Below are 11462 nucleotides of genomic sequence, written 5' to 3'. Positions count from 1 at the left end.
TAGAGTTCATTGATTAACGAGCATTAAAACCAATGAACACTTTGAGAAGACACTGTAGAAATGTATGCTATATTAGAACCATTAATCTGTTCCAATAGAAAACCCCAATTTTTAGACAAGAAGGAAAAAAATCCAAGCCAAGTATGAGAAAAAGGAAACACCCACAGACAAATCTGTATCTTTTTTTGATAAATTGTCAAGGAAAATGAGAAAAGGGTGTGCAAAATAAAAACGAGTTTATGTTCTTAAAGTAAGAAAAGACTAGTACTTTTAAGAGTTAATAAAAAGCTAAGGAAAAAATAAGTCTCACTATTTAAAACATCAATGACAGCAGGATTATCTGTCACTGATTTTCTTTCTTTTTTGTTTCAGGAATTATTTGATTAAAAGAAAGGGAAAAATAGTCTGCTAGCAGCTATTTATATTAAAACAAATGAAGGCACAAATTAGTAGGACTCCAGAGGCGATGAGTGAAGGCGTGGTGAGTATAAGGTGATTTTGGTATGAACAGAAACCCTGAAATATAGTTGAAGATCTGGTGCTATTTTGTGTTTACAGTTGCATACCTAAGTAACGAACTCAAATCAGGGATCCATAAAAATGTTTTCTTTCTTACTTTCTAGCAATAAAATATACTTATCAAAACTTGCTAGCTTAATTAAAAAAAATTAAAAAAAAAACAACAAAAAAAACTTGCTAGCTTATCTGTGCAAATGGATACTTATCACCAATGCAAAAAATATGTATGAAAATAAACCCTAAAAGACCTGCTTTTCATAATGTTCAAAAGGTCCTGTGTAGAGTCAGCTTCTGAAGAACTCTAAAGATCTGATTTGGAGAGAGAGACCAAAATGTGGAATCCAAAGGAGATAAGGACAACCGTGCCTCTGTGGGAGGCACTTTTGAATTTGTTGAAAGCTTAAATAGAATTTACTTTCTAATAGCTGATCACAGATAAGCTACTTGTCCTTAGGAAAATTTAGGGCCAATGGGCCTTGTTTTGACAGAAAACACCCTTGGATCTTATTCCAGAATCCTTCTTCATAAGTATATCCTACATATACGATTAAGCTAGATTAGCACTGACTCTAATAATTATATATGGTTTTAGGAAAAAAAGATACCACTGAAGTCACTGGATACAATATTCATTTTAGACTACCTCAGGAAGGAATTACATACATTTGTTCAATAATTATTAGTTTAAAATCTCTAAATATTGTTTTACATTTCTGCTTGTGAAAAAAAATGTCATCATGGTTGTATCTTCCTCCTAATCAAGTATTCTAGAAGATGAGGTCATTCAAAACTAGACTGTGGAAAGAACGAGATTAAAAGCAGGGCATTGAGGTCACCAATTGCTGCTTTTGTCCCCCAGGTTTGTTTAAATACCTAAATATATCAGCAGCTGAAAATTATTCCACATCAGAAGCATCGTTGTCAGAAAGATGATAGTTACTTCCCTTCACCCGAATATATTCAATATATCTCCCTTCATCAGAATCTGAAGCGCCACATGTACATAACCTGTTATCAAAGAGTGATTCAATTTCCTCTAATTTTTTCCCTTTGGTCTCAGGAAGACAGCCATAGATGAAAAGGAGTCCCACGCCAGCGAATCCAGCATAAAGGAAGAAGGCTCCTGCAATGGAAAATAGTACATATTTGTACGTACAGTCCTAGGTTGGAAAGAGTACTTGATTTTGACTTTTCTTTCTGGTCAATCGTGTAACTGTGGTCTGACATAGAATCAAAAAATAACTACCAGCCTGCTTTACTGCTTTATTGTTCTAGCTCTGTGAACATAATACAATTTATCTTTCTTTGAAGATTTTATTCATTTATTTGACAGAGACATAGTGAGAGAGGGAACACAAGCAGGGGGAGTGGGAGAGGGAGAAGCAGGCTTCCCGAGGAGCAGGGGGGCCCGATGCAGGGCTCAATCCCAGGACCCTGGGATCATGACCTGAGCCGAAGGCAGACACTTAATGACTGAGCCACCAGGCGCCCCCAATTTATCTTTCTAAGCTCAAGTCATGTAATGTCTAACTCAAGAAGAATGATAAACTGGGTTCAGACATAACTTCTACTTTGAATCTCTCCTGGCTAGAGATCATTGTTCTCTCCTATGTACTTTTACAGCACTTTGCTGAGAACCCCCATCATGATAAACAAGAAGTATAATTGGGTGCATGAATTTATGTCTGTCTTGTTTACTAGACTGCAGGCATTTTGAGGGAGAAATTTCTCATTTATCTTGTATTTCTGAAACCACATACAGTGATGCCACTGAATTCATGACTCAGCTAAGTACATGGCAACTGTTATCTTTCCAATCTCTCATGCCCAAAGTCTAGGAGTCAACTTTGACTTTCTTACTCTCCCGCCCAATATCCAATCTGTCAGGAGATCCTCTTGGATCTACCTTCAGAATACCAGAAATGACCACTTTTCGCCATTCCACTGGCATCTCTAGCTTCAGGGCCATCCTCTCTCATCTGAACTATTGCAGGAGTCTTTTAATTAGTCCCCTTGTTCCTTTTCTTAGACCACTAAGGTCCCTTTTTGTTTTTGGTCCGTAGCACTTCTCACCATCTGACATACTATAAAGCTTATTGTTTTGTTTCCCTTGACTAGAATGTAAGTAAGTCCCACGAGGTCAGAGAATTTTGTTTTGCTGTAACACTATGCATGCCAATGCAGCATAAATAAAAAGACCTTAGTAGTACCTGGTTGTGTTTTCTAAGTGTCAATGCAGCAAGCCTAGATGGATGAGATAGATGTGACTTGTCTATATTCTCTACATATTTCCAAGATGGTCTTTCCTTTATAATAGAATTCTCAATTTAAATATAAGACCCTAACTACAGTGGAGTTCCTGCCTAATTTGAGGCCTTAAATCCAGATCATCGTGGTGAAGGAAGATGACAAACTAATATAACAAATGACTGCAGAAAGGCTATCAGTTTGGGAGTTGGAAGGTCTGGGTTTAAATCTTTCTGTCTGACTTCCAGTCATTTAACCTATTCTCTGTGCCTCAGTTTCCATGTCAAGGAAAAAAAATGGTTCTCAGCTTCTGTTTAATTTATAATTCTATAAATTTTATAACCCAAATCAGGAGCAGGTAGAGAGATGGTATGAGGTGCTTGAGAGGGAGATGTGCTCTTCTGTTTCAGTGTCAAAACTGATTTCCTCGAGGCCTGAGTTGGCTTGTTTGTATTTGGGTTCCCAATGCCTAGAATGGCACCTGACACACTGGAGGGTCTAGAAATAAATGTGCTCTTACTGACTGCCAGATGGAATACTCTGGGTAAACAGATTTGAAATAAAGGGCTAAACTAGACAACATAAAGACATATTTCAAAATTAAGCTTTAAGCAAAATTAATATTTCTCTGTTCTTTTGAATCATTACAGAATAGGAAAGACATTATTAAGACTACTTTCTCTTTTTTTAGAGAGAGAGAAGGCACATGTGTGAGTGAAGGGGCAGACGGTGAGGGAAGAGAATCTCAAGCAGATTCCCCGTTGAGTGTGGAGCCCAATGCAGGGCCTGATCCCATGACCCTGAGATCATGACCTGAGCCAAAACCATCGGACATTCAACCGACTGAGTTACCAGGGGGCCCAAAACTACTTTCTTAAAGACATGCCTATAAGCAGCCATTTCAGGAATATCCACAGAAACATTTCTTGGGAAGGCTCAAGGAAAACTATGGAGGAAAAATGCTGCTGAACTGGCCACCTGGAAGAATCTGCTCTGGAATGAGGAGGAGTTATGAGAAAAGTGAAAAAGAGGTATAAATAATGAGATTTCGAGAAAATGACTAAATCGTGACATAGTTGCCATACAACTCTTGAGCTGGGCTGGTATAAATCATTCTCAGTTTAAAAACACAACTCCATTTACAAATGTAGGGGTCCCTTTATTTCATTTGTTTGGTTCATGTTCAACAGACCTATTTTTTACGTCTTCTACTTGGTAAATAACCAGAAAACAGTACTAGGTCACCAGGGATGCATGACCGAGCGTTACAGTGAGAGGTGGGGATCATGGCTCTGCAGAGTGTGGATCGGAAAGTCACAGAGTGAGGCAGGCAGACTCCTGGGAGAGTTTCTTAAATTCTTGTGACCTTGGTTTCCTCATCTGTCTAATGGGTAAAATAACTGCTGCCCTGCCCAACTGCTAAGAACAGAAATAATGTATGTTACATGCCTGTTAGAATTCTGGAGGTTGGTTACCCAAAAAAGGGATAGCATTATCAAATTCAACTAAATGATTAAGGAAGAAGGGTTGCTATTAGAATAGAATGACATTAGTAGGACTTAAAACTTGGGAAAGTTTTCATGAAAAAGGTGATACCGACAAGCTAGGTCTTGGATAATGTGGGGATTTAGGGAAAAAAATGAAAGGAGATAAAGTACCGTGTTTGATTACAGAGAAGTGAAATTTGTGGGAAGAGAAATGGGATCTTTAGCAGGAAGGGACAAAGAAAGGATGGTAATCATGATGATAACACAGAAAAAATAAGTGCAGATGGTAAAACATTTTAGACTAAATCAGGCTGCTAAACTCCAAAATCTCTTAACAGAGCAAACTAGGTTTGGCTTTATAAAATACAATCATGTTTCACAATTTAGGAACAGTGGCATAAAGAAAAATAACAAATCAAATCTATCAGTCCTCAACCCCTACAGTTAAAAACAATTAGATGGATTAAAGATTCTTAAAGGCGTGGCTTTACTTGTTACCCAGATTCCCAAGCCAAACAACATCAAGAAAATCCTATTAAAATAAAAGACCCTTTTATAGAATCTAAAGAACGCAAAGCAGGTAAATAGCAAAACTTCTTAAGGGTGCTCCACTGGTGAGACCTGTGGTTCAGCCCCAGAGGCAGGAGCCAGCAGGGGGGCGCTGTGACCTGCTCTAAGTAATGGCCAGGTCAGTTATGTAAACTTACTTATTTCTCCTTGGAATGAAAGTGGGAAAAAAAAAAAATGTCTGTAACGAGTCTGTCAGGATTGTTAAGTGCAGATATTCCTCAGCTTTATTCTGAAGAAAAGAAATCTTATTAGAGTCCTATATTAAGTTTCAGATTTAACACAAATATTTAATTGAATTATATAAAATGAGGAATCAAAGATCATGTGTGACTGAATTTCAGTATCTCAGTATAGGAACTTTGATACACTGCTTTCCAAGGGATCTATATAGTAGATTTGGTATTTAGTACAGTGCTATACATAAAATGGTATACTGGTGACAGTTTTTAGTAATAAACATTAGTGAATGGGGTCCAAGGCAGACCTTTCTAAGCAGTATAGCTTAGAAAGGAAACAAAATTTGAGGTTTTATGAAATAAGAAAGGAGGAAATAAAAAACCTGCATATTTCAAGAGAAATACTTCAGTATGGTATATGTTTGTTAAATCAGGAATAGAAACATGTATGTTACATAAACCAGTAACATGTAGATTAAAATTCAAATCCAAAAACAGGGAAAAAACTTCACCTGAACGTAAATATTGTTCCACTACTAGCAAGCAGTAGACCTAATGGACCAGTGTGCTGACATAACAGAAGCTTGGCTTAATGCAAAGCAAAAAGCTGCTTCTAACTGGATATATATATAGTTTTTAAATTATATTTTATTAAATTTTATTAAAATATTTAAAATTTTATATTAAAATATTTTGTATCATATATAAAAATGTTTATAATATTTATATATTATATATTTAAATGGAAGTGCAGTTGACACAATTTACATTAGTTTCAGGTGTGCAACATAGGGATTCCACAACTCTGTACCTTATGCTGTGCTCACAAGTATAGCTACCGTCACCATACAGCACAATTACAGTACCATTGACCATATGCCCTATGCTGTACTTTTCTTTTTTTTTTTTTTTAAAGATTTTATTTATTTGACAGAGAACACAAGCAGGGGGAGTGGGAGAGAGAGAAGCAGGCTTCCCATGGAGCAGGGAGCCTGATGCGGGGCTCGATCCCAGGACCCCGGGATCATGACCTGAGCTGAAGGCAGACGCTTAACGACTGAGCCACCCAGGCGCCCCCCGCCCATGCTGTACTTTTCATCTCCCTGACTTATTCATTTCATTACTGAAAGCCTGTACCTCCTACCAATCATTTTGCCCATTCCCCCCCCCATTCCCCACCCCTCTGGCAACCACCAGTTTGTTCTAATTGGATATTTCTGAAAGAAGCCTGGCTATGCCCCATTTAAATTTTACTTCTGTTGCCTCATGTTGTTTCGGGCAGCATAAATTTGAGAGGAGCTTTGGTAACAAAAGCCTTGCCTTGTAGACTTTTGGTCTATGACTTAATAAAAAATACTTTTTCAGGATGTTAATCTATATTTAGGTCTTTAAATATTTAAGAATTCTCCAAAACAAAAAAATTAAGCATTCTCAAGAATTAGCAAATATGGGTAAGTATTGTGTAAAATTTATGTTCTCAAAAAGAAAGCTTTAATTGCCAATGGGTTAAAACTGAATATACAAAATACATATCCAGTTTCAAATGCCAGTGTATTAAGTTTTTTAATAAAATGTTTCTAAATTTCTAAATGTTCATTGGGAGAAACAAAGAGTTTTATAAAGATAATAAAAATAAATACCAATATAGGATGTTCAGAAGAGAGAGGAGGAATAGATTCGTATAATGTTTCCTCATATTCAAAATTCTTCTGCATATTTATTCGACAGACACTTCTGAGTGCTTATCAAATGAACAGGATGCCCTGGAAGGCATTGGGAATATAATGGTGAACAAGGCATAAGTCCTGGCCTGAGCTCCAAACATTTATGGTCCAACTGTGAGGTGTGTGCGATGGGGAAGGGACCAGAGAATGGCATAAGCAAGAGACACTCCATATACATACAGAGACTTATGGGGAGAGTAGAATAAAAACCTCACATTTCATCTTTTAGAATCCTATAAACTATAAACTCATAATGAAGAAATTCTGTTGCTAAAGAGAAAATCTTGTCATTTTAGTAAAGTTTCATTTTAGAAGTTTTTTCCTGACTCAGCCACTTCCTAATACTGTTTTGAGTTATGGTCCACACATTTCCGCTGTCAGGTTTATGCTTCAGGCAGTGGTGGGTGCTGCTCTGAGTGGACGCTGAAATTAATATGCCGTGGCCTGAACAGCACAGATGACATAGTGGAAGGCATAAATCACAGCATGACCTTTGGGGGATCTCCTTGGACATGACTCCATCTCCGTCATGAGACATCTTCAAGCATTAGCCCTTACATTCCCTGCCTGCATCCTTTCTGCCATTCTCTCTTGTTTTATGTTTCTTCATTAAACTAAAAGCACGCTATGAAGATTTCCAACTGGGGAGATAGCTGGGAGATGTTTGGGTTGGAAGGTGGGAGAAGGCTATAAAGCACTGAGGGACAAGAAGCAATGCTGCTTAGGAAAGGAGAATTCCTTTTATCTTTTCCAAGTACATTTTCATGGCCTTTGGGGAATGAGAGACCCACATAGAGATTACTTATAATAGCAAAAATATAACCACTATACTTTTAAACACAAATGATTGCATATATAAAAAAAGGAGGAAAAATAAAAATGAAACTATAGATGGGAATAATAATCTCTTACCATAGTATGTAAGATACTCTGCTGTGTGTAAAAATGTCAGTGAAACCAGAACGTTGAAAATCCAATTTATTCCAGATGAACATGCATTTCCTGTACTTCTTCCCCAAAGGGGATATATTTCAGAATTCACAGTCCAAGGCATTGGTCCCATTCCTGAGAAAAACATAAAACTAAAAATTTCAGTAAAATAGTTTATAAGGAATTTGAAAAAGAGTAGTTTGTCCTCTAAAAAGAGACACTTTAAATTAAACACAACAACACAAAGCCTTTGTTTACCAGGTGCGAAGAAAACAAGATATAAAATAAGGCCCAGAAGTGCAGTCCAGGAGTATGGCGTAGGGCAGAAATTGTAAGCCCAAAATACTTCTTCTGTTTTAAATTTGGTTTCATTCTCACATCTGAAAAATAATGCAATATAAGTATTAATGTTTTAGGGTATAGTTGCAGAAATTCAATGTGCTTATCTTGGAAATATCTGAAAGTTCCTTAATATCATTAAGGAAAAGGGTCCAAGATGTTTTTCTTGAAAAAAAATTAAGATTTAAATATACAGTATTCGCTGTAAAGCTCACATAGAACATCTTAGATCTGAATATAACTCAAGAGAAAAACAAAGAAATGTACTGTGTGTACAACTCAACAGCAAAAAAAAATCCAATTAAAAAATGGTCAGGGGGGATGCACCTGATTGAGCATCTGATTCTTGGTTTCGGCTCAGGTCATGATGTCAGGGTCCTGAGATTGAGCCATGCAAGTCAGGCTCCGCGCTCAGTGAGATTCTTTCTCCCTGTCCCTGTCCCCTCCCCACTCTCTCTCACTAAAAATAAATAAAATAAATGGTCAGAGGATCTAAATGGACATTCTCCTAAAGGAGACATATAGATGACAGGTACACGAAAAGGTGTTCAACATCATTAATCATCAGGGAAATACAAATCAAAAGCACAATGAAATATCACCTCCCACCTGTTAGAATGGCTACCATCAAAAAGATGAATAACAAGTGTTGGTGGGGATGTAGAGAATGAGGAACCCTTGTGCACTATTGATGAGAATGTATATTGGTGCAGCCACTATGGAAAACAGGATGGAGGTTCCTCAAAAAATTAAAAACAAAATTACCATAAGATTTGGCAATCCAACTTCTGGGTATTTATCTGAAGAAAACAAAAACACTAACTCAAAAGATATATCCACCTGCATGTTCACTGCAGCATTATTTACAATAGGACATGAAAGTAACCTGAGTGTCCACTGATGGATGAATGGATAAAGAAAATGTGTGTACATACACACACACACACATACAAATATTATTCAGCCTTAAAAAAAGGAATTTTTGCCATTTTTAACAATATGGATGGACCTTGAGGGCATTATGCTACGTGGAATAATACCATATGATCTTGTATGTGCAATCTAAACAAAAATACTGAGCTATGGTCTTAGATACAGAAAACAGATTTGTGGTTGCTGGGGAACGGAGTTTGGAGAATTGAAATGGGTCAAAAGGTACCAACTTCCAGTTAAAAAATAAGTCATGGAAGGTATTGAACTGCATGGCCACTACAGTTAATAATACTGCATTGCATGTTTGCAAGTTGCTAAGAGAGTAGGTCTTAAAAGGTCTCATGACAAGAAACATTTGTAAATAATGTATGATGATGGACGTTTAATGCCAAATCATGTTGTCCACCTGAAACTAATACAATGTTATAGGTTAATTATATCTCAATAAAAAAACCACATTGTGTTTTATACCCACTTCATATAAGTCAGACATGATTTCCAGTTAGTCCTCGAAAGCTACAGTAACACTTTAAGACTGCCGAGAGTCTGTCGTGGTAGAAAGACCTTAGAATTTGCAGTCAGGACAAGATTGAAGTTCCCAAACCAGATTTTTTTTTTTCATCTGTAAAATGGGGATAATACCTTAAGGATTAGAAGGGTCCCTTGTAAACAGGTGATGGCATAGATGTGGGGAGGGAACAGTGCTTATATCTGATTCCAACTAACACTTTCCCTTCCTGCCGTGTGTCCTTGCTTCTGTCTCAGTCACTCCTTAGTGACTTTGCCTCCTAGTTCTATTGTCAAGCGAAGTCTCCTCTGGTCTTAGATTGACTCTCAAGTTAAACTTCCAATTCTTTACCTTAATTGAAACTGGAATTGCCCATGAAGACACAACCAGCCTCACAAACACTCTTGCCCTCATTGTCATTTTTAGACTAGTGTTCTGCCTCTATCAACCTCTGATGTTTGAACCTTAACATTTAAGCCCTGTCCTTGCTGGTCTGTTTATGACCTCCATCATCATAACACCCCACCTTGTCTTCCTGAGTTGAGTGCCTGGTCAGTCATATCCTCTACTCCCTCACATCCTCTGCCACAGCTGTTTATTTTTACTTCTGGCCCATATAATACTTTAGCTTAATAGTTCTTTATTTAGCCTCTGAAATAGTTCTTTATTTAGCAACTTTCAAACATGCAATGCAGTATTATTAACTGTAGTGGCCATGCAGTTCAATACCTTCCATGACTTATTTTTTAACTGGAAGAGGGCATTTCGCTTGATTTGGAACTATTTTACTTCAAGGTCTCAGCATTCCTTTTCTGATAACAAGCATTCCTTTTCTGGTAACAAGCATTTTATTTCCTCATTTCTGATCACTTCCTCCACACCCAAATCACAGTCTTTAGATTCTAAACTCACCTCAGCTTTCACTTAACCTCATCACTCAGTGTAGACCATGCCAATACTCTGCCGGTCTCTAGAATCCATCTTTCCTTCCTCCATGCTTATCTGCCATCCTCACGATGTCAGTTTCCAACCATGCACAGTACCATTTAACTGCCTTCAATTACCACTGGGCTAAACTTTGCTCAACTGTTGCATCAATTAATTAAAATATGTACTATCTTCTAGTACTGAAATCTTTCCCTCTTTCTCACTACTATGAACTTGGGTCCTTCTTTAAGAAGAAAATGGAGGACATTCAATTTGAACACCCTCAATTTTACTCTCTTGAACCTCTTGTTTTTCTGCATTTTCTTTCGGGGCTCTTCTCCTACACCTCCATTAGTAACATGTCTCTTGCCTTTTCTAAGGACCTGTACCCCCTTCTCCTTCTGTCTCTGCTGGGGTCACGTTCCATCAGCCGTCTGTCTCTTTCTGCCATTTTCAGTTTTTTCTGACATGAGCCTTCCTTTCTGTTTATGACACACAAGCTTGCTGCTACTCAACTGTTCAACCCCTCTCGTATTACACTACTAGTTCATCTCCAATTACAGAGAAATTTATACTGGTGAACTCTTCATCCTTACAACCTACTCTTTCCTTCCTAGGCCAGCTCCCCCGTCCACCCATAGACCAGCTGACTCTGACTCACTCAGGCTCTGTTTTCCTGAATCTACTCACCCAAAAGTTAGACCTTCTAACCGCCAAATTCACTTATCTTGCCTTGATTTTGAGGTTCTTTGATTACTTTCTGGTGCTTGGTATTGCTGACAGACCTTTTTTCTTCTCTTTCCCCTTTGCTTTTTACAGTTATATCTTCATCTTCTCCCTCTGATATATATGTCTTCATTGCTTTTTAAAGTGTCTCTTCCTCCCCTCAACCTCTAAAGGGGTGTTTTAAGGTTCTATTGTGGGGTCTGTCCCTTGTCTCTTAAACATCTCATCTAATTTTAATTAAATTTTTAAAAGAAAGGAAGACTGCCACATGCAGTGCCTCACTGGGATGTGTCTGGAGTCTTGGAATCTTGACTACCCTACATTCTCCTACAAATTGAACTTGAGAGCTCGTTTGGAGGTTCTGACAGGTGCACAG

The 11462-nt window shown here is 37.6% G+C and overlaps 1 protein-coding gene across 1 annotated transcript in view; it reads right to left on the bottom strand.

Moving 5' to 3' along the window:
• Positions 1-1315: 1315 nt before the first annotated feature.
• The window catches only part of SLC2A13 (solute carrier family 2 member 13), a 357230-nt gene continuing 347083 nt past the window's right edge, over positions 1316-11462 (bottom strand). The window contains exons 8-10 of the mRNA XM_021690384.1: positions 7912-8033; positions 7636-7788; positions 1316-1642 (exon numbers count right to left, since the gene is read on the bottom strand). Coding sequence (XP_021546059.1) covers positions 1416-1642; positions 7636-7788; positions 7912-8033 — 502 coding nt within the window. The 3' untranslated portion in view covers positions 1316-1415. The remainder of the gene's footprint in view (positions 1643-7635; positions 7789-7911; positions 8034-11462) is intronic.

This window comes from Neomonachus schauinslandi, chromosome 5, assembly GCF_002201575.2.
Source record: "Neomonachus schauinslandi chromosome 5, ASM220157v2, whole genome shotgun sequence".
NCBI lineage: Eukaryota > Metazoa > Chordata > Mammalia > Carnivora > Phocidae > Neomonachus > Neomonachus schauinslandi.
The sequence above is the reverse complement of the archived record's forward strand: the minus strand, read 5'-3'. Positions and strand labels throughout refer to the sequence as shown.